At 39.6% G+C, this 23818-nt stretch overlaps 3 protein-coding genes and 1 non-coding gene across 4 annotated transcripts; 1 reads left to right on the plus strand and 3 right to left on the minus strand.

Moving 5' to 3' along the window:
- Positions 1 to 356: 356 nt before the first annotated feature.
- LOC146519455 (C-reactive protein-like) lies at positions 357 to 10226 on the minus strand. The gene is made up of 5 exons (XM_085156665.1): positions 10208 to 10226; positions 10028 to 10085; positions 9491 to 9698; positions 5754 to 7945; positions 357 to 2471 (listed from the first exon to the last, which is right to left on the minus strand). The coding sequence occupies exons 2-4, from the start codon at positions 10068 to 10070 to the stop codon at positions 7519 to 7521; spliced, it is 678 nt and encodes a 225-aa protein (XP_085012791.1). The 5' UTR covers positions 10071 to 10085; positions 10208 to 10226; the 3' UTR covers positions 357 to 2471; positions 5754 to 7518.
- trnat-cgu (transfer RNA threonine (anticodon CGU)) lies at positions 6319 to 6390 on the plus strand. The gene has a single exon. It is a non-coding gene; the product is annotated as a tRNA-Thr (tRNA).
- A 5986-nt stretch (positions 10227 to 16212) lies between the features above and the next one.
- Positions 16213 to 17965, minus strand: LOC146519457 (C-reactive protein-like). The gene is made up of 3 exons (XM_085156666.1): positions 17899 to 17965; positions 17215 to 17422; positions 16213 to 17118 (listed from the first exon to the last, which is right to left on the minus strand). Exons 1-3 carry the CDS (start codon positions 17948 to 17950, stop codon positions 16725 to 16727), a joined length of 654 nt encoding a protein of 217 aa, XP_085012792.1. The 5' UTR covers positions 17951 to 17965; the 3' UTR covers positions 16213 to 16724.
- Positions 17966 to 20914: 2949 nt separating this feature from the next.
- Positions 20915 to 22303, minus strand: LOC146519458 (C-reactive protein-like). The gene is made up of 3 exons (XM_085156668.1): positions 22237 to 22303; positions 21553 to 21760; positions 20915 to 21456 (listed from the first exon to the last, which is right to left on the minus strand). Exons 1-3 carry the CDS (start codon positions 22286 to 22288, stop codon positions 21051 to 21053), a joined length of 666 nt encoding a protein of 221 aa, XP_085012794.1. The 5' UTR covers positions 22289 to 22303; the 3' UTR covers positions 20915 to 21050.
- Between the last annotated feature and the right edge of the window lie 1515 nt (positions 22304 to 23818).

Consider the following 23818-nt stretch of genomic DNA (forward strand, 5'->3'; position numbering starts at 1 on the left):
ACCACGCCATTCACAAAAAAGCAAAGATGTGATCTCCAACGTCTACAACTTCATCTCCTTGACTTTGCCTACAAATGTTTGTCCATAAAAGTTCCAGTCACACTGGCCTAATTTGACTTATTGCTGGAAATGTGAACTGTGCTTGCACTGTGGTCGTACAAGGATGGAAGAACACAGTGCAAGCACAGTTGGCGGGGAGGAAGAGCTCCCTTTCAACAGGAAAAGAAGTCTTACAGAGCCAGGCTGAAGGAGCAGGGAGGTGAGAGGACAAAAGAAAAGAGGAACAGCGACAAAAAAACGTAAATCAGCAAACAAATTATGAATAAAAGACAACAAAGTCTGGACTTAAATTCTGATCAGTATTCAAACATATTCCCTTTTAATAGCAGTCGCGGCAGAGGTTCGGCTGGGTAGAGCACACAGCAGTGTTTACAGTACACTGACAATGAAGCCCAGAGTGAGCAGGAACAGCAGTGAGTGAGCCACCAAGAATCGGTTAAATCCTAACACACACAATGTAAACAAACAGATTAAACGCACAATCTCCCTTTTCCACATTAAATACACACTTTAACCTCCATCCTACATGATCATTTCCCTTTGGTGTTTAAAAATAAATAAACCACGTACAGGACAAATTCATTTCCCAGCATTTTCCCAGTTTATCCTCCAAGTCCAGGTGTGTCGGTGGAATCAGGGTAATTACAAACCACTGTTGCCACAGAGCATGTTTTAAAATCTCTGATTATAATCTTTTACAGCAAATACCATGACGGGACTGTGCCTGTTGGAACCAGTCTCAGAGATGGGGTAGATTCTAGTATGACCACATTCCCATCAAGCTTAGCAGACCCACACATCACATTTTTGGCATTTCTGTCCCACTGAATCCATTTTAAAATTAAACATTGCATAAAGTCAATGAAAGTCAAAACCCAGGCTGATGTCACTGTTCCTCCGTCCACATTTACTTTGGTTAGTGAAACAATGAAACAGAAACCAGTAACAGAGACCGATGCCTCCAAACTAAAAGTTGTGCTTTTAATCTGCAGCTATTGACCAAAGCATCTCGACAGGGTTTCTTTGCAACTGATTTCAACTGACAACAGCCATCAACCTAAGGCAACCCAATGAATTCAGGAAATAGACATTTTTCCCCAGCGTCTGGAGGTTGCCAGGTGGTTGGTGGCCGGTTTGTGTGACCGAGACCAAAAAGAAAGTTGGGTTAAATAAAGTTGTATTGGATTAAAGGGGGAGGGGCTAAAACATCTCAGAACTTCAGGGTTGGATCAGAGCGTATGTTGAGCTGTGAATCATGCAAAGCTATTCAATTAGAGTAACTTTGCATAAGCAGCATAAGTCCACTTTACTGTCACAACATTATTAGCGATGGGTAATCCGCTCACTGTTCATTTTTAAGCGAAAGACTTGCTTTCCTTCTCTACCTGCGTGCTTTCCGCAGCTGATTTCGACCATAGACTCCCTGTAACTGTCCGAGGGTTCAAATCATCTACAAAAAAGTCTTCTGACACGAGAAACTGAACAAACCACTGACACCATCTCCTAAACTGAGCGGTGCACCTGAGGTCTCACACGTGTAATTCTGGCTCGGATCAGTGAGAAGGGGCCCCTAATTAGTCCACAATATCACGCGTCTCATTCAGACATTGCCACCATTTATAAGTCATGAAGATGGAGCTAGAAGATGTAAAGATTAACGGGCAATTTGGATGCATCTCAGATTATTTGTCTTAACAAATAACATGATTCATTTGGAAGCACAAAAGAACTTTTTCAACAACAGTGTTAAAAATGTAGCAGTGATCACAGTCATTCTGGGCTTCTTCCCTTTTAAAACCGACAATAACTTCATTTTAACTCCTTCGTTACACTCTGAGGAGGTGTTTGAGTTCTTGACGCCATCTCAGGTGGTTTCCCTAAACAATGAAGTCCTTCATGTTTAGGTAAACAGTGCAAATTCGCCTTGAGAAGCTGTTATGTTTCTTTTAGCAGGATAATTTAACATTTAAACAAAGCAGCAAACAGACAAACCAACCAAGCAGCCACTACCCAAAGTCCACCAGGTTTCAGAAAGCATGTCCCGGTGGAGCTTTGTTGGTCAGACTTAGGAGCCCATCAGTCCTCCCGACTTCATCTGGGACATCCTGACTGTCACCAAACATGCCATCCTTCAGGCAAACGACCTCTAGTGGGCGCTCGTCCTTCAGGTGTGGACGGTTTTAGTGTTTTCTCAACAGTATGTAGGTCATGAGCAGAATGAGGCCTGCTGACAGGCCTGCGATCACAAACTGGTGGATGGAGAGGACGTTCTCCAGGGTGTGGATCCTCTCCTCCATGGCGCTGGTGTGGAAGTAGTCGTAGACGCCGGCTGTGATGCTCCACAGCGCCCACACAGCATCCACCACCAACGGCATGGCTAAGCAGGAGGATGGAGGCTCAGCTGTAGATCACTCTGTTAAAGACTGGAACATGGGAACAACACGCAAATAATTCAGATACAAGATGAAATCCTTAAAAAAAAGTTTGTTCTGATCAGAATATCACACGTATTACTGCAGGAAGCCCTGGTTTCATATCATTGACGGTATAAAAGAAAGATGCAGCACTGCTGAAACACGATGCACACTATGTTATCAATATGGACTCATGGAGAAATAAAATAATAACATTATAATAAGATTTAACATTATAAAACATTTCTGCATTAAATAAATAATAGATAATAATAATAATTATTATTATTATAATACAGGTTCATGTTTCAGACAGTTTTAACTTGATGATTTAAATGTAAGTGGGTCAATGCAAAGTACTGTAGCACACGACTTCTTCTATGCTGAATTTTGATGCATAACTCATTCTGCAGCTTTGAGAGCCTCTACGAAATGATTTCAAAACATGCAGCTCAACTGGGAATAACGGGCCACGATTCCCAGTAGTGACTGGTCCCATGTTTTTTATGTAATTCATAAAAAAAAGGTCAAAGAACGGCATTCAAATAAAAATTGTCTCAAAGGTCTCTATTGTAAAAACGTTGATTAACATTTAAACAAGTCACAAAACTTTGAACTTCTGATGACCAAACCTGCGTTCTGATATCTTCTGATGGCACCGTTTGATGACAAAGCTTTCTCCTGTAGCTACACTGTGTCCAAACTACATTTCAATCGTTTTATTGCAACACTTGCAAAACCCTCTACATGCACAGATTATACGTCATATCGTATATCGGAGGCATTTTTGTGCTCTTTCACCTGATGTGATGGGATACATGGTGAAACCAGTTTCAGCTGAACATCAACAGGCTGTCTACGAACTCTTCTGTCATGGGGTCACACCAACAGGGGCGGAGCTAGAGAAAGTTTCTTAGGGTGGCATGGAAATCAAACAGGGTGCCTTGTTTTTTTACACTCTTGCAGGTGTTACATCCAGTAATATGCATTATATAAGGTTATAATGCATCAAATGCAGTAAGTATGCAAATGTTTCATATAAATATAGTTTATAACTTAATAATTTTCTTTAGCTTAAACATTTTGATTTTATGTAATATATAGATTTATCACACCCAGTATCACACCCTTTTTTTAATTATTTCTATATTATTTTTATATTTTATATTTTTTTTTAATATTTTTTTTTATTAGAAATAATCAAATTTTTACATGCTTAAATTTACCCAAAAAGACTGAAATCTGCACTGTCATGAACACATTTTTCACCAAAAATTGAAACCTAACCTTTCATTATTTATTGGGTTAAGCCTGTGGGCTCCAGGGTATAACTTTGGTTTGTTTGCCTTGTTTGGTATCATTATTTTCAGCACAATCTCACGTGTCTGAATTTACAGTTATTTTTTCATTAACACAACTGATCTGAAATCACACAAAAACATAAAAATCAAGGAGAAAAAAGTTAGTTTTTACTGTAACAACCACAAACATGTTTTGTGAATGATTTTTATAACTTGAAATAAAAATATAAATTGTAAATTTTAAAACGTTAGGCACAGAGGAGAGGACAACACCGCCGGCCTAAACCCTGCAGGCCTGACAGCAGGAGGTGTATCACTCGTCAGATCTGACGTGCCTGTGATGTATGGCGTTATTTTTGTGCCACTATTCTGAGCGCATGTAAAAAATAATAAAAATAAAAATTGAGCACACGTAAAAACAATTTGCCAGTACAAGTGTTGCATTTTGAGGAGAACAAATTCTTTGCTGCGTGCAAAAAAATGTACTTCAGTGTTTGCTATTATCCATATAAACACACAATAGCAGCCCCTTGCGCTCAGATCGCTGCGGACCTGCTCGCAGTTTGGCTACAGTAGCTACCGAGCTGATTGGACACCAAAACAGCTAATCAGAATTTTTTTGCATTCAAGTCTGTGATTGGTTGGTTTTGTGGCACAAATAAAACGGTGTACAGAAAGAGCTGAACTAACACGGGCAGAAATGTTGAGAGCGCCAGCGACACACTGCGAGCAGGTCCGCAGAGATCTGAGCGAGAGGGGCTGCTATTGTGTGTGTGTGTGTGTGTGTGTGTGTGTGTGGGGATAATAGCAAACGCTGAAATACATTTTTTGCACGCAGCAATGAATTTTGTTCGCTCAAATTTAGCTTTTCTTCACTCAAAATAAAATTCTCCTCAAAATGCAACACTTGTACATGCAAATTTTTTTTTACGTGCGCTCAAACTTTTACTACGTGCGCTCAGAATAGTGGCACAAAAATAACGCCGTAGTGATGTTGATTGTTGATTGTGCTCTGGCACAAGCATAGGCATCGGTTGCTACTGACAACAAGAAATAAAGCTGGTCCGAGCTATGGGCACAACCATTTTTTAATAGGGGGGGGGGGGGGGGGGGGAATAACACTATGTAATATATTCAGTTTTAGAAATTATATTTAATGTTAACTGTGGCTATGTTCAAACTATCTTATTTTAATAAGCAACATTTTCATATGCAGAACTAGAGGCAAGAGATTATTTTAGGATGCCACCCCGTGCCACCCCTGTAGATCCGCTTCTGCACACCAACCATGACAACCATTAACATGTTAATATTCTGACCTGTGAGCCACTATTGTTACATGATTATGTAAGTACCACACCCGCCTTTGACTGATTTTGCAGGTGTGTTCAACAACACACCTGCAAAATAAAGGCTACTGTCTATTGCACAGTTGTGTTGACCAGATCTGTCAACAGTCAAACCGACATTTAGCAATTCATGCCAAAGGTCTGAAAACCTCCTGCAGCCCCATAATTTGCCATAAGACACAGAGACAGACTATCCAGGTGAAAACAAAACCATGTCCTATATCATTACTGCTTATAATACCTCTGCAGTAAAGGCTTTTATTATTCATCTAACAAATATAAATCTCCCTCATCCATTTTATTTAGATAACTAACTGTAATACAAAGTAAATTTCCTGGTTTTAATATTCTTTTCGAAACATTAATCATGTAATCCAATGGCTTTTCCAGGTTTTCCAGGTTGTTCCATGCCCCATTGAACACATAATTCGTTGATGTATTACGCAAAACATAAATAATACTACAAAGACGTGATAATGGCCCTGTCAGTAAAATCTCACAAGGAGCGCACATGCAGCAGACTGAAAATAATGCACCTTGCACACAAACTTCTCCCCTGCTAGCTACCAAGCTATCGCTTTACCAGCAAGCTAAAGCTAGCTTTGATTCTTTTAAAGAGGCGCCATTACTCACAGCATTACTCGAGGATCAGACAGCCCTTCCTCCGTGCCATACATGTACAGGAGTCCTTCACATCATCATGCTGACTCTACAGTTAGCGGTTAAAAAGGAAAGTGTGAAATTCCATCTGTCGTGAGCCACTTCATCTGCTTCCGGGTGCGTTTTCCGGGAAGACACCCTTTCATCGCGTGTGTGAGGTCGTGAAGAAACTCCAAACTCCATTCAGAAACATAATGAATTTTCTTACTTCGCATAGACCCAAAAATGTAGCCTATAAACCATAACCTGAGACAGTCTTTATCAGCAATGCCTTCGACTGGGACACTCGGCTTCATACATGATGTTGTCAGGATATTTTGTCTCAGTTTTAAAGAATTTCCGTCCTTGGCTTTTATAATATGACGTGCATTTGCGTGCTGATGATGAGAAAGGCAAAACTGAACAGATTTTGGATGGAGTTCGGAATCGTGATTCTTCTCCGTCAGTGAAACGGTCAAATGAAATCTCAGCACTTACGTCACACGTTGACGCTGTACCTTGAAATTGACAGATACTGCAGGTTTTATATTACCAGGCGCGGTGGCCAAGTGGTAAGGCGTCGGTCTCGTAAACCGAAGATCGCGGGTTCGAACCCCGTCCGTGCCTGTTAAACTGGAAAGTACCAACTGTGTTTTTTGGGGTGGGGAAACAAAATGCTATCCTTGAAGTTGTCAAACAGTATTACAAAAGAAAATCAGACCAAAAAAAAACCCAACACGAAATTGAAATTATAAAGAAATAAACTATAAACATAGCTCGAAAGTGGACAAAACTTTTCATGTTTTATAAAACTTCAGAAGACCACAAGAGGGAGCAATACGAACAGTATATTACAGAGGGTTTGTTTAAGTGTACTCTGCTCGGATTCAGCCAAAAACTGATAATGACTCAAACTGTATGAAAAAGCAATTCAATGCAAAGCAATAAGATATTTTTTAATTTAACTTAATTGCAACCCAACAGAGTCTATGCACCTTTGAGTAAGACTTTTACTTAAAAGACAACTTCCCGTTCTTCTTTTTTGCTTATCCTACTTTAAAAAATTCCTGGAAATATGCATGTAAGCAATTATATATAATATATGAATTCATTATGAATACTGGCTTGGTAACGATTGTATGTTCTTACTGGGTGGGATGTCCAACATACAGCTCGGGGACCAGAATCAGGCCTTGCAAAGACTCGGCCCACCGGAAAGGAAAATGTGAAGGAGCGCATAACTTTTGTCTGTTTCTGTTTTATACTGTTTTATACTTTTATTTTTTACTTTTTAGATTTTTACTTTATTCTGGTTTCCTGTTGATAAAGACTCCTCCCTGCCACGGAAATTCAGAAAGTAATTAAGCAATAGATAAACAATGACAACAATTTTCTGTGAATTAATATTTTATGATTACACATTACACAGTCTTGGCAATGAAACAGCTGCACTTTTTTTTGTAATTTTACCCATTAATTATGTGGTTTCACTGGTCTGGACACTTAAGTTCAAAGTGGGCTCTGTGTGTCCCACAACGTAAAATGAAAATCTGATTGATGTTAATTGGCCATCAGGGAAACATATCAATCAGTAAATCAATGAACAGAATCTTTAATTAAAACATAAGTAACAAGTGTCAATACACGTAAAAAAGAAATAAATACAGAGTTATTTAAGGCCATGCTATTCAAAAAGAACAAAAACAAACCGTGTGGTCCAGCCCGTGTGAAAAACATCATAAACACTGTGAGGCCTCACACGTCAGCTTCAGGAGTGTACAGCTCACGAATGGCGACCTCGACGTCCCCGTTAATTCTCAGCTCTGTGCTTTCCCAGTCAAAAACATTTCCTCTTGGTTCTCTCTCCCCTGCAAACATGCCTTGGATCGCGCTATCTGCCAGAACAACATCCCACATGTTCACATCACAGATCTCACCAACAAAATTCTGATGTTTGTCAAAATCACCCAGATAAAAATCCGGATCTTGTCCCAGGATAACCCTGCCTCCTGGGCTGACAGTGTGACCCTTCCTGTGGATTTTGGATAAGCTCCTCTTGCCATCCAGGAAGAGGGCAGCTAAACCTGAAGTGGAATCCCAGGTGACACACAGGTGGGTCTGCAGGGCTCCGAGCTCAGGGACTTTAAATGAAGCAGTACGTCCAGCCATGTAAAGGGACAGTCTGCACACACAAACAATCATTATAAGTCTGCACGCAGGCAGCTTAATGTAAAACCCTACAGTGGCCCTGAGAGGCCAAACGGCCTGCAACTTCAGAAAACACCAGCAATAAGAAAAATGCTGCAAAAGCACACAAAACACAACGGAAATAGGGAAAAACTAATTTCCAAAAGCACAAGGGAAGTGTTTCTGGGGAGACAATAACCCGACGGACCAGTTGTAGAAACCAAAACATGCTGGGTAAGTGTGGCTGTGTCCCAATTCAGGGTCTGCAGCCTTAAAGGCCGCATTTTAAGGCCGATTACGTCACCGCGACGCGACGAAGGCTGTCCCAATTCGAAGGCTGCTCGAAATGCGGCCCTCAAATGCGTCCTTCATTTCCCTGAATTTTAAGGATGTGGCGGTGTAGACTTCGTGGCCCAAAATATCCCAGAATGCATAGCGCGGTGGTGGGTGTGGATAATTTTGCCGAAAAAAAACAGTGGATGAGGGGCGCCGAAGAGTAAACTTTAAGTAAGTACTGAATATGATGTCACTTATTTATGTGCAAATGTTTAATAACGATGAACATTAAAACATTACTGTTGGCCACATGTCGGCAAAGTTATGACGTTTGTACTAACTTGGTTTTAAAGCCTTTACTTTAAAATATACGCTGTTCAATAGTTGACCTTAATCAGAGAATGATCAAAGCTCATGTAGAAACAAACAAACAAATGAACAAAAGATTTTCTCCTTCATTTCTGTCAAACAAAGCTGTATGAAACGTTTCCAGCTGTTAGTATCGTGGTTGCTAGGCAACCTGGGCAGCGCGACTGAGGCTAGACCGTCCCATTTCACAAGCCTCGCACTTCCGGCCTTAGCGGTCTTTAAGTACGCCGCACTTGATGACTGTTAAGGCTGCGTACTTTAAGGCTGATCTCATGATTCAAATAACTAATAGTTAGGCTAACACACTTACCTCTCATCGTTTCTTTCCTCACAAAACTGATAGATCCTCCACTTCTTTTAAGTGTCTCCCAGTACAATTCTTAGCATGTTTTGGTTCCTGCAACTGGTCCGTCGGGTTATTGTCTCCCCAGAAACACTTCCCTTGTGCTTTTGGAAATCTGTTTTTTCCTTTTTCCGTTGTGTTTTGTGTGCTTCTGCAGCGTTTTTCTTATTGCTGGTGTTTTCTGAAGTTGCAGTCCGTTTGACCTCTCAGGGCCACTGTAAAAATCACCTGACCCCCGACTGTGCTCCACAATAACTTCAGTATATTTAATAAACCACATAATGGGGGGTCATACTGTGGGCCTTCATAGATTTGTAAGTACAGGAGAAATCCATCTGTAATTTTCATTTTGACACATTCTGTTGAAACCAATCCATTCTCTTATGCTGAACATTATGAGGGTCGTGAAGGCCTGGAGTCTATCCCAGCATGCCTCCATTATCAGAATAAAGTTAGTGTACATGAAATATGTGAGTGGGAACTTTTCAGATTTGGTTGATATTATTTTTGGGGGAAGCTCACAGTGTAGATGCTGACTTTGAGATGTCCTACCTTCCATCCAGTTCACGCCACACATTCAGCTCATCGTAGTTTCCAGTCCGGTATGCAAAGAGGATGATCTCTCGCTGGCCGCTGAGCTCCGTGGCCACTCGCATGCACAGAGTGAACGCAGTCAGGTTCAACGGCTTCTGAGGGATCATCTCAGCAAAACTGGTGCATGACTCAGTGGGGAAAACCAAGGTCTTGATGGGAACACTCCCTGAGAGGCAGGAAAATTAATAAAAACATTACTAAAACTTTTAAATGGTTTAAAAAAAAACTTTATGGTAAAACTGTGTTTTTATGTATAAAAATAATTAGGATGGTATAAGTAAGTTGACAGGCAGGGGAAAACAGAGGTGTCACACAAATTTAACGAATTCTTAAAATGAAGGTCGCTGAAATCACTGTTTAAATGCTGTGTTTTCTCCCACTGAAAGCCTGAATACCAGATAAATGCATTTTAAGTTTACAAAGAAAACCAGAAAATAAATAATAAAATAACTCTAAATGTGCACAAGAGGACGACATGGAGAGGTATACAGTTACCAGCCAATGCTGTCATGAGGAAAAGGATGACTGGAGGTCTCATTTTATTTTCACAAACCTGCAGAAAATCAGACTCCTTCAAGATATTTTTATGTGTTAATGCAATCTAAAAATTGTACACAGCAATGATTATTAAAAAGTCATATGAAGTTACAAAATAGAAGGAAGCTGTATACATACGGAGCTGCTACAAAGATCCTCCTGCAGACGACTGAGCGGTGACTGAACTCTCCCCATTTCAGATTCTTGCTATGCAAATAACACCTCTGCAGCTCTCTAAACTTCCTTACTGATTTCAGGCTTTGGTGTTACAAAATACTAAAATTACACAGAGTTCTGTAGTTAAAGGTCATTTAGATTAAAGTTCTAACTGTTTTTTGCAAACCATGTCTTTACCTGTGGGTGTTTTATTTATTAGCCATTTATTTCAAAGGGAATATTTAAGAAATAAATTCTGATTTGAATTCTTTCTGTTCACAACACACTGATGGTTATTTGAATTTTGCAAATGAGCATGAGCGTGTCGTCTAACCATTGTCCAAGAAAGATTTCTATCAAAGAGAAAAGCAGACAATAGTTTCTGTAGAAGAGACACTGCTGCTCATTTGAATTGTTTCTGTTGTATTTTTTTGCAATTCAAATGTTTCTTATTTGAATTCTTCCTGTAAATGAGACACTGATGCTCATTTTTTCAAACTTATGCAGCGTGATTCAAATTTGGTTCCCTGAATTATATGACTATATTCTAACAAACCCTTCAGTATACATGCGGGAGATATGGAACAAACAAATATGCATACAATGCTACAATCATCTATAGCACATGGAATGATTGTAGCAAAGGTGTGTCAAAATGTCACCTTTATAATCTGTAATTTTACTCTGTATTATGACTGCTGTCAGGGTCTCTGGATCGAGGGCTTCGTGTTTTTCTGACTTTTAGGTTTTCTCTAGTTTAGAATTTTTTTGATTGTGTTTGGATCGTGGTTTCGTACTGTTGGTATTTAGTTTCTTATTTTCAAGTTTCTTTTGGTTATATTTCATGGCTTTAGTTCTGGGTTAATCTTTAGGTTCATTCTGCGTTTTGTGAGTTCACAACGTACTTCTGGTTTCAATTTTATGTTAAAACTCCACACTTTTTTGTTTATGATGTTTTCCCTCATGGTTTTGTGTTTCCTTGTTCCACATTTCCCCGAGTTTACTAGTTTTGGGATTGTTTGCTCCTGATCATCAGTGTTTGTGTTCTTGTGTTTCTAAGGCTACGTCCACACGTACACGGGTATTTTTGAAAACGGAGATTTTCCATTTCCGTTTTAAAAAATAATCCCGTCCACACGTAAAGGCAGAAATGAAGGAAAACGCTGCTAGGAACATGCCAAAGCAACAGGTGGCGCTATATTCCTAACCGTGTAGAAATGTTGGCCAATCAGAAGTCTAGAAGCCTCGGTGGGAAAAAGCTGAGGGAGGAAAAACAAAGCTGGGGCATAGAAGCAGAACCGAGTCGTATATGTGGAGGGACAGTAACTGTGTGTGTATATGTAAGCATTTAAACACTGCAGAGAGAACAATTAACAGTAACAGTGTTGTAGAAATTCATTTCACCGAAACAATAACGTGGCGCACAGTGTGACGTCAAAAAAGGCGCACACCTTTGACGCTGCCTTTTCTGCATTTTCTCCGTTTTTCTCGTCCACACGTAAACGCAAAAACAGAGTTTTCAAAAATATCCACCCTGGCCGGAGTTTTTAAAATGCTCCGTTTTCAGTGACCGAAAATGCCGTTTACGTGTGGACGAAAGGTGCAAACGCATAGAAAAATCTGCGTTTTCAAAAATACCCGGGTACGTGTGGACGTAGCCTAAATAAAAGCTGGGATGTCGTGCTTGGAGAAGACTATCCTGAGTTTCTCAGATCAATTCATGTTTATCAGAGAAACCCAAAGTCAAAACTCCCAAACACAAACTAAACAACGTAGTATATGCTGTGCAGTGAAGCGAGGAATGCTCACACCTCTACACTGGAGAAACCAAAGAATCAGTTCATAAACGCATGGCACAACATAGAAGAGCCACCTCATCTAAAGGTCAAAGGTCACTCTTTCGAGGATACTAATGTTCACATTTTGGACAGAGAGGACAGATGGTTTGAAAGAGGAGTAAAAGAAGCATCTATGTCCACTGTGAGCGACCATCTTTGAACAGAGGCGGTGGTTTACGACACCAACTCTCTGCCATCTATAATCCAGTTTTGAGATCCCTCCCCAGACGCCTTAACACCCACTCACATCCTGGGCCATCTGACCTCAGGAAATCACATGATAAGGTGGGGCCAGGTTTCACAATGAACTCACCTGAAACTCTGGCTGATTGGGACCCACACCCGTTTTCACACCTTGGCTCATATGATTAGGTAGAGGATCATTAGGGGGTCCTCTTGGAGGGGAACTCCCACAGAGCTTAACTCTGGGACTCTCCACCATTTGACCTTAGAACTGAAGAAGCTTCTCGGATGAAGGTGAAACGTCTTCAAGCAACTTAAAGAAGTCCAGACGCTTTTCTTTGCAAGCTCCTCAGACTACTGTTATTAATGTTGCAAACCTCTGTAAAAAAACATTTAAAAAACAAGCTGTTGTGGTGCCAAAACATACAGTAAAATTTACCGTCACATAAAAATACAGTAATTTCCCATAATTACAGTACTGAAAACTGATGTAGTTTCACAAGGTGGTAAGTTAAAGTTTGGTGTATTTCTGTGTATTTTTCATGTTAAATAGAAGGTATGTGTGAAAACAAAATTACATAATTATATATTCAAACACTGCTGCAATAAAATTAATCAGGTTTAAAACTGCTGAAAAGTGCTATTATCATGTAATAACACAATATCCCACCCATAAAAAGTAAAATATCCAGAAATGTTATTGAATTATAATATTATTACATATAAATACATCATGTGTATTTAATAAATATTAACACTGAAATAGCTACACGTAACACTAACTTTACATTGTTTAATAATGCCGTAATATTGCTAGAGCATTACTACATTTCAACTTGATATACTTGTCTTAAAAATGTTTCATCACATCATATAAATTTTACTTAAAACTGCGAGGAAATATTTGCGCTCTGTCACTAAAATAAAAATCACATCGAGGGGTTTTTGCTTTATAATGAAAAATGTCACGCTCCTGGGTCACGCAGGGTTTGTTTTTGGTTCAAGTTTTGTTCTGTGAATTATGGTTTTCTGTTTGTATTACATTTATAGTTCCTGGTTTTTAGGTTTCTGAGCCTCCTCTGTGTTCTTGGTAAAGATCGAACTCTGTTCTCCGTGTGATGTATGTTTAGACTTAGTTTTCCGGTGTTCAGTGTCAGGCCTACGGTTCCTTTTGGTTCATGTCTCTGTCTCAGTGTCAACTCTACGTTTCTGTGTTATGCTTCCTGTTTTACTTTGACAGTCTGTGTCCCACGTCGTTATGTGTAATTAGTCCCAGCTGTGTTTCGCTCCTGTTTCTCACTTCAGTCGTTACTGCCTGTGTATTTAAGCCCTGTGTTTTCTGGACGTAGTGCAGGGGTGGGCAACTCCAGGCCTCGAGGGCCGGTGTCCCTGCAGGCTTTAGATGTGTCCTTGAACCAACACAGCTGATTTAAATGGCTAAATTAGCTCCTGAACGTGTCCTGAAGTTCTCCAGAGGCCTGGTAACGAACTAATCATGTGATTCAGGTGTGGTGACCCAAGGTGAGATCTAAAACCTGCAGGGACACCGGCCCTCGAGGCCTGGAATTGCCCAGTGGGAGAAACGTTTCGTCACTCATCCAAGTGACTTCTTCAGTCTCAGCTGACTGTAGCTTATAAAAACCTGGGGACTGAATGACCAACGATCAATGGTCATGACAATTTGCATGTTAATGAAAAAAATGACCTCACAACCGATTGTTGGCCAGTGCTGCTGGTTTCAGTTATTGTCCAATGTTCTGTTTATATGATTACAAATACAGTACAATTACAGCATTTACTTAACTAAACAGTCTAAATACTTCTTTTCAGTTCTGTAGTACAAAACATTAGCTCAGACCTTCCCAAAGTGTGGGGCCCGCCCCCTAGGGGAGGCGCAGAGCCATTGCAGGGGGGGCGCGGCATGAAAAGGGAAAAAAAAAAAACCAAAAAAACAATGCTTGGACACTGCTAGCACAGAAACGCAAAGCAGGAGATGAAGCATAGCTGAATATGTTTCCAAACCAACTTCATTCTAAGCCAAAGACTAGAAGATATGGTGAAGCAAATCTTCCCTTTGGCTTCACCTGCACAAGTGCTGAGGTAGGTCTCCCTGCAGGATTGGTTTTCCCTTCGTCGGGAGCAGCGCTGGGCTGTTTAAATCACGGACAAACAGGATTCCACATTCTTGATTTTTAGTTCACAAACACTTGTTGTAATGACTAACTACTCCTGACATTTTGGAGATGTTTGCTCTTTATACAGTAAAGTTACAGTGGGATACAAATAACATCAGGCTGATCCTGCCACAATTTGTTCCCCCTGTTCAAATCACGGACAAACAGTATCCAACAGTTGTTTACGTTTTTGAACCCATTTTGCAGAGGGATTTTTTTTGAAAAATGTATTGATAGCAATGTTGAATATTATTACACAGGAAAAAAAACCAACTACATGTAAAATAATTACACCGTGACGCCTCTGCCTTTCTAAATGGAGGGACAGTAACTGCGTGTATATGTAAGCGTGTAAAAACTGCAGATAGTCAGATTAACAGTATTTCGTCTCTATCTGCCATTCAGCAATTCATCTCATGTAAACAATAACGTGCACACAGCGTGACGTGAAAAAAGGCACATACCTTTAACGTTGCGTGACGAACTCTGTATTCCTCGTCCACATGAAAACGCAAAAAAGGAGTTTTAAAAAATCTCTGTTCTCAGTGATTCGAAACGCCGTTTACGTGGACGAAACAGCTGCGTTTTCAAAAATACCCGTGTAGGTGTGGACGTAGCGTAAAAGAGTTAATAGTTTATTTTCTTACTACCTGTAATTTATTGCAGATTACTTGTATTTGCTTAATTGTTTACTAAATGTTTGAGGTGTGAAATAAACCGCAATGGAGCAAAATATGGGTGTGTGTGGTTGGAGGATGTGTTCGAGCATGCGCGCGCGAGGGGGGGCGCGAACATTTTTCTTGTGAAACAAGGGGGGCCCTGCAAAAAAAGTTTGGGAACCACTGCATTAGCTAAACTCTTCTGCAGTACCACCTTTATACCATCGGTGTGCCACTGAGTGCTTTGAGTTCTCCAGTACTATAGAAAAACACCATATCAGAACAGAGATACTTATGAGCCTGAAGACCATGAAGTCAGTGTTATCAGTGACACTGTGTTGTCTCGTTAATTTTTTAAGCCCCTGGTGATAAAACATGCCGATGTCACAAGCTGCATATTATTTAAACTGTATGGCAGGGGTTAGCACTGTTGCCGCACAGCAAGAAGGTCCTGAGTTCAATTCCAACATCAGGCCGGGGTCTTTCTGTGTGGAGTTTGCATGTTCTCCCCGTGTTTGCGTGGGTTCCCTCCGGGTACTCCGGCTTCCTCCCACCGTCCAAAGACATGCAGCTTGTGGGGATAGGTTAATTGGATAATCCAAATTCCCACGAGGTGTGAGTGTGCAAATGAATGTGAGTGTGAATGGTTGTCTGTCCCTGTGTGTTGGCCCTGCGACAGACTGGCGACCTGTCCAGGGTGTACCCCGCCTCTCGCCCTATGACAGCTGGGATAGGCTCCAGCGCCCCCCGCGACCCTGAAAAGGATAAGCGGAAGCGGATGGATGGCAGGGGTCCCCAATCCCAGTCCCCAAGGGCCGGTGTCCTGCAGGTTTTAGATCTCACCCAGGTCAACACACCTGAATCACATGATTAGTTCATTACCAGCCTCTGGAGAACTTCAAGACATGTTGAGGAGCTAATTTATCCATTTAAATCAGCTGTGATGGATCAAAGACACATCTAAAACCTGCAGGGACACCGGCCCTCGTGGACTGGGATTGGGGACCCCTGCTGTATGGGGTGTAAAGCTGAGGATTGAAATGCCACACAGGAGGCAGCAGGGTTTAATAGGACGATCTTTAATAAGCTGATGGCACAAGTCTACAAAGGAAAACGTAAAAGTTTTTTACAAAACCAAATCCACAAGTGCATGGAGAGAAAACATACAAGATATCATCACAGACGTTAAAACAAAAAGTGTGAGGAGAAGATGGCACTAATTTATACATACAAGGGTGATTAGGGTAACTAGACGCAGGCGACAGGAGGGGTAGTAAAAATGAAGACAAATAACAAATGCAGCGGTTAGACACGTACCCACATGTAGCAACGTTAGACTGAGACTGGGGAAGGAAACTAAAATAACTCAATGCATGGAAATAACTGACAGAAAAGCTCTAAAAACTCTCATAATACAACAATGGGACTATGACAGTGTGATTAAAAGTAAGTACAAGTGATAAGAATAATCGAGAACAATATGAATCTGTGTTGAGTATTTAATATATAATTAAAAACAGGTGATGTCAGCACATGTTTGTTTTCTAAAAACTTAAAGTAACGTTAGTGATATTGACACACAGTTTGATTAATAGCCATTATTTCATACAGCAGAAGGGGGTTTTCCTGTGGGTGAGCATGATAACTACAGCTCACGAATGGCGACCTCGACGTCCCCGTTAATTCTCAGCTCTGTGCTTTCCCAGTCAAAAACATTTCCTCTTGCTACTCTCTTCCCTGCAAACATGCCTTGTATCACGCTATCTGCCAGAACAACATCCCACATGTTCACATCACAGATCTCACCAACAAAACTCTGCTGCTCATTAAAAGAATTCGGATATTGTCCCAGGATAACCCTGCCTCCTGGGCTGACAGTGTGACCCTTCCTGTGGATTTTGGATAAGCTCCTCTTTCCGTCCAGGAAGAAGGCAGCTAAACCTGAAGTGGAATCCCAGGTGACACACAGGTGGGTCTGCAGGGCTCCGAGCTCAGGGACTTTAAATAAAACAGGATCTTCAGCTAGATAAAAGGACAGTCTGCACACATAAACAACATGCATGTTTAATCATTATGAGTCTGCACACAGACAGCTTAATAAAAAAAACACCTGTCCCCCGCAGAAGATGTCCTACCTTCCATCCAGTTCACGCCACACATTCAGCTCATCGTAGCTTCCAGTCTGGTATGCAAAGAGGATGACTTCTCGTCTACCGCTGAGCTCCGTGGCCACTCGCATGCACAGAGTGAACGCAGTCAGGTTCATCGGCTTCTGAGGGATCATCTCAATATAATTGGTGTCCGTCTCAGTGGAGAATACCAGGGTCTTAATGGGAACACTCCCTGAGAGGCAAACAGAGTTTTCTTTTGTATTGATGAAATTGTAAACTAATTAATTGTATGAACTAATTCGTATTTTTATTCTCTTCGTAACGTTAAGCACTTTGGTCAGAACTTGCTGTTCTTAGAGCACTTTATAAATAAAGTTGGTTTGGCCTGTAACCTTTGAAAGGTTCAAAACACTCAGCTGCAACAAACTGCAGGTGTTTAACTTTCCCACGAGAGCTCAGAGTGGACTCTTTATGTCCACTGTTTATGTACATAAATGTGTTTGTTGTTGTTAGTTTTGTTTTAACTGACATCACACAAATTTAATGAGCTCTTCAAAATGAACATTTTTGACATCTGAGCCACTGAGAGCCTAAATGACAAGAAAACCATATAAAGAAAAATAGAAAATGAGATAAACAATAAAAAGTAAATAATGACATAATTAAAAACTTGCACAGAGATGGACAAAAGAACAGAGAAACAGTTACCAGCCAATGCCATGGAGACGGCGATGAGGAAAAGGCCAATCAGAGGTCTCATTTTGTCTCCACAAACCTGCAGAAAATGAGACTCACATGTTAACATGATTTTAATTTCTACACAGAATATCAGTGGGAGGTTTTTTTGAAAGTTATGTGAAGTTACAAAGTAAAATGAAGCTGTATACGTACTGTGATGCTCCAAAGGTCCTAATGCAGACAGTCAGCTGGGCAGTTTTATAACCTGAGTACCAGAAATCCTGCGATGCAAATAACAGGCTGTCATTGATTGGCTGGTTTTCATTGGCTTTGGTAGAAGAAGAAGAAGATGCTAAAATTACACGAAGTCTTAACACATACAAACACTTCTGTGGATTATTTATTGTGAAGTTTTTTAGCATCACATTATGAGTCACTGATGATTTTGCTTTTCTTTCTTGTACATATTAAATTTGGATTTGATCTGTGTTTGTCTTGGATTATGAATGATTTTACATAACATCTTAGATTAATGTGGTAACTGTTATTTGCACCTTTACCTATGGGTGTTTCGTTTCTTAAGCATTTATTTCAAATGACAGAAAGGCTTTTTGTGTAAATTAAGATGATTTCTAACCTTAAGACCTGAGAGACTTATTTTCATCAGCACACCTCAAAAATGTTTGGAAGCCATTTGTTGTAGTGAAACAATGTTTGTTTTCTATGTTTTCTGAAGAAAAGACACCGCTGCTGTTTGAATTGTTTCCGTTTTGGTGTTTGTTTGTTTTGTAATTCAAATGATCTCATTTAAATTGTTTCTGTAAATAGTTTCTCATTTGACTTTTTCAAATGAGCAGCGGCGTCTCTTTGAGAGAAACAATGGTCTGGTTGAAAGACGTCTGTGTTAGAGAAGTAACCAGGCCATTGTTTCTGTTTTGGAGACGCTGCTGCGGATTTGAAAAAGTCAAATGAGAAACTATTTACAGAAACAATTTAAATGAGAAACATTTGAATTTTTCCAGATGTATTTTTGGATCATTTCACTGAAATGATTGGCATTCAGTTCCATTGCATTATATTATATATATATATATATATATATACACACACACACACACACACATATACATACAGTGGGGCAAAAAAGTGTTACAATGCCTTGTAATTTTTACAGTTATTTCATTTTGTCTCATATCAACATTTTTGAGAACATTTTCTGATCAATAATCTACAATTATCCTAAAAGAAATTACTGTCCAAAATTTGGGCACATATATTGATGATACTGTGAAAGTATACGTTAAATATACCAACTACTTTAAACAGAGTACTGGCTAATATGAAAAGAAAAATTGTGGCAAAAAGTTTCATATATTTCATAATAAACTTCACATTGCAAAACACAACTAATGATGTTGCTTCAGGTCAAAGGTCATTATAATTCACACAGTATGCCATTACACCCATAGGTAAAGGCATGATTTGCAAATAACAGTTAACAAAACCAAAATTTAGCACAAACTATACGCTGACCTGGAAGAGTCTGATAAATCTGGTTAAGTTTAAAATATACTAAGAGGAATTACAATGCAAGAATGTCGGTTTTTATGGAGCTCTGTTTCGTCTATAGGTTTCTGGTTTTCTTACTTCATGTGATATCTTTCTGTATCTTGTATGTTGTGCTCTTCATACAAAAATAAGAACCTTGAAGGATTCTCTAATTGATTTTTTAACCAGTTTTTGCTGTGCGTGGGTACCACCAGCAGCAGCAGTTCTGGAAGGAGTATGTAATTGAAGAAGAGTTTTCGGAAGTGGAATAGTCCTAACCTAAATCCGATTGTGACGCTGTGACACGACCTTAAAAAAGGCAGTTCACGCTCAAAACCCCTTCAACGTGGCTGAATAACAACAACCCTACAAAGATTAGTGGGCCAAAATTCCTCCACAGCACTGTGAACAACTCATTGCCAGTTATCGCAAACGCTTGATTGCAGTGTCACTGCTAAGGGTGGCCCGGTGTTGCCAACTCCTCAGTAAGGAAAATCGCTATTGGCTGTCCTAAAAGTCGCTAGAAGTCGCTAAATGACGTCATGACCTAATTTGCATAATTGGTCATGCTAATGTAATTGTAACCTACGCTGCTGGAGAGAGAAATAACATCGTGGACGAGACATAAAGTGAGCAAAAAACGTCCTAAATGCATTTAGAGTTTATTTAGAACTACAAATTAAATTTATTTTAGCAATTATTGTTTTTTTAATGTCACAATTCCAACCCTGCTCCTTTACCCGGGCTTGGACCGGCAAAAGTGACCCGAAATAGGCACTCTGGTGGAGTTACTTTGTGTGTGTTTATAAGTAGTTTTAAACCTGATCCACAAAACAGCATAAGAGTAAAAGAGTAAAAGAAGAACTGACTGCGTTACAGCACCCGCTGCTTGTTGAGAGTAAAAGCGATATGCGCTTTCACGTCTTTTTTTAGCGACTTTTTTTAGAAAAAAAAGTCACTAGGGGGTCTGAAAACTCGCTAAATATAGCGACAAAGTCGCTAAGTTGGCAACACTGGGGTGGCCCAACCAGTTATTAGGTTTAGGGGACAATCACTTTTTGGTGGTCATTATGTCTCCTCCCCCCGTCTTCATCATTAATGATATAATCCAGTCTTTACTTGGGTGTGATAGTTCAATAAAGTTGTTCCTCTTCCCTTAAGTGTTGCTGGAGTTCATTGTGGAGAATCACTTTTTCACACAGGACCATGCAGGTTTGTATACCCCCCAAAATATAGGAAATTATGAAGGGAGCAAACACTTTTTCACAGCACTGAAAAACAGTGCTTGACAATTTATTACATCATAAGAAGGAAACAAAAAAGACAACAAACAAATCTAAAGTATTGGAACATTCGTAATTTCAGTGTTTTAAACATGAAACCTTTTTACTGCTAGGCTTCTTGAGTAAAATTGTGACCTAAGTGAAGACTAATTGTATCAAATCGTGTAAAACAATATGCATCAGAGTTGAGTAATATATTAATTCACCACAGACAATTTCAGCAGATATTTTTATTTGGCCTCAAAAAGCAGTAATCTGAAGTCATGTCAGTGATACTGATGCACATTTTGATCAATAAAGTATCTTTATTTCATACAGCAGAATGTTTATTCCTGTGGGTAAACATTATAGCTACAGTTCACGATTGGCGACCTTGACGTCCCCGTTAATTCTCAGCTCTGTGCTTTCCCAGTCAAAAACATTTCCTCTTGCTACTCTCTTCCCTGCAAACATGCCTTGGATCGCACTATCTGCCAGAACAGTGTCCCACATATTCACATCACAGATCTCACCAACAAAACTCTGGTTGTGATCAAAACCACCCAGGAAAGAATCCGGATCTTGTCCCAGGATAACCCTGCCTCCTGCCCTGACAGTGTGACCCTTCTTGTAGATTTTGGATAAGCTCCTCTTTCCGTCCAGGAAGAGGGCAGCTAAACCTGAAGTGGAATCCCAGGTGACACACAGGTGGGTCTGCAGGGCTCCGAGCTCAGGGACTTTAAATAAAACACCATCTCCAGCTAGATAAAAGGACAGTCTGCACACATAAACAACATGCATGTTTAATCATTATGAGTCTGCACACAGACAGCTTAATAAAAAAAACACCTGTCCCCCGCAGAAGATGTCCTACCTTCCATCCAGTTCACGCCACACATTCAGCTCATCGTAGCTTCCAGTCCGGTATGCAAAGAGGATGACCTCTCGTCTACCGCTGAGCTCTGTGGCCACTCGCATGCACAGAGTGAACGACCTCAGGTTCATCGGCTTCTGAGGGATCATCTCAATATAATTGGTGTCCGTCGCAGTGGAGAATACCAGGGTCTTAATGGGAACACTCCCTGAGAGGCAAACAGAGTTTTCTTTTGCGTTGATGAAATTGTAAACTAATTAATTGTATGAACTAATTCGTATTTTTATTCTCTTCGTAACGTTAAGCACTTTGGTCAGAACTTGCTGTTCTTAGAGCACTTTATAAATAAAGTTGGTTTGGCCTGTAACCTTTGAAAGGTTCAAAACACTCAGCTGCAACAAACTGCAGGTGTTTAACTTTCCCACGAGAGCTCAGAGGCGCCTCTTTATGTCCACTGTTTATGTACATAAATGTGTTTGTTGTTGTTAGTTCTGTTTTAACTGACATCACACAAATTTAATGAGCTCTTAAAAATGAACATTTTTGACATCTGAGCCACTGAGATCCTAAATGACAAGAAAACCATATAAAGAAAAATAGAAAATGAGATAAACAATAAAAAGTAAATAATGACATAATTAAAAACTTGCACAGAGATGGACAAAAGAACAGAGAAACAGTTACCAGCCAATGCCATGGAGACGGCGATGAGGAAAAGGCCAATCAGAGGTCTCATTTTGTCTCCACAAACCTGCAGAAAATGAGACTCACATGTTAGCATGATTTAAATTTCTACACAGAATATCAGTGGGAGTTTTTTTTTGAAAGTTATGTAAAGTTACAAAGTAAAATGAAGCTGTATACGTACTGTGATGCTCCAAAGGTCCTAATGCAGACAGTCAGCTGGGCAGTTTTATAACCTGAGTACCAGAAATCCTGCGATGCAAATAACAGGCTGTCATTGATTGGCTGGTTTTCATTGGCTTTGGTAGAAGAAGAAGAAGATGCTAAAATTACACGAAGTCTTAACACATACAAACACTTCTGTGGATTATTTATTGTGAAGTTTTTTAGCATCACATTATGAGTCACTGATGATTTTGCTTTTCTTTCTTGTACATATTAAATTTGGATTTGATCTGTGTTTGTCTTGGATTATGAATGATTTTACATAACATCTTAGATTAATGTGGTAACTGTTATTTGCACCTTTACCTATGGGTGTTTCGTTTCTTAAGCATTTATTTCAAATGACAGAAAGGCATTTTGTGTAAATTAAGATGATTTCTAATCTTAAGACCTGAGAGACTTATTTTCATCAGCACACCTCAAAAATGTTTGGAAGCCATTTGTTGTAGTGAAACAATGTTTGTGTTCTATGTTTTCTGAAGAAAAGACACCGCTGCTGTTTGAATTGTTTCCGTTTTGGTGTTTGTTTGTTTTGTAATTCAAATGATCTCATTTAAATTGTTTCTGTAAATAGTTTCTCATTTGACTTTTTCAAATGAGCAGCGGCGTCTCTTTGAGAGAAACAATGGTCTGGTTGAAAGACGTCTGTGTTAGAGAAGGAACCAGGCCATTGTTTCTGTTTTGGAGACGCTGCTGCGGATTTGAAAAAGTCAAATGAGAAACTATTTACAGAAACAATTTAAATGAGAAACATTTGAATTTTTCCAGATGTATTTTTGGATCATTTCACTGAAATGATTGGCATTCAGTTCCATTGCATTATATTATATATATATATATATATATATACACACACACACACACACACACATATACATACAGTGGGGCAAAAAAGTGTTACAATGCCTTGTAATTTTTACAGTTATTTCATTTTGTCTCATATCAACATTTTTGAGAACATTTTCTGATCAATAATCTACAATTATCCTAAAAAAATTACTGTCCAAAATTTGGGCACATATATTGATGATACTGTGAAAGTATACGTTAAATATACCAACTACTTTAAACAGAGTACTGGCTAATATGAAAAGAAAAATTGTGGCAAAAAGTTTCATATATTTCATAATAAACTTCACATCGCAAAACACAACTAATGATGTTGCTTCAGGTCAAAGGTCATTATAATTCACACAGTATGCCATTACACCCATAGGTAAAGGCATGATTTGCAAATAACAGTTAACAAAACCAAAAGTTAGCACAAACTATACGCTGACCTGGAAGAGTCTGATAAATCTGGTTAAGTTTAAAATATACTAAGAGGAATTACAATGCAAGAATGTCGGTTTTTATG

This window comes from Neolamprologus multifasciatus, chromosome 4 (assembly GCF_963576455.1).
Source record: "Neolamprologus multifasciatus chromosome 4, fNeoMul1.2, whole genome shotgun sequence".
NCBI lineage: Eukaryota > Metazoa > Chordata > Actinopteri > Cichliformes > Cichlidae > Neolamprologus > Neolamprologus multifasciatus.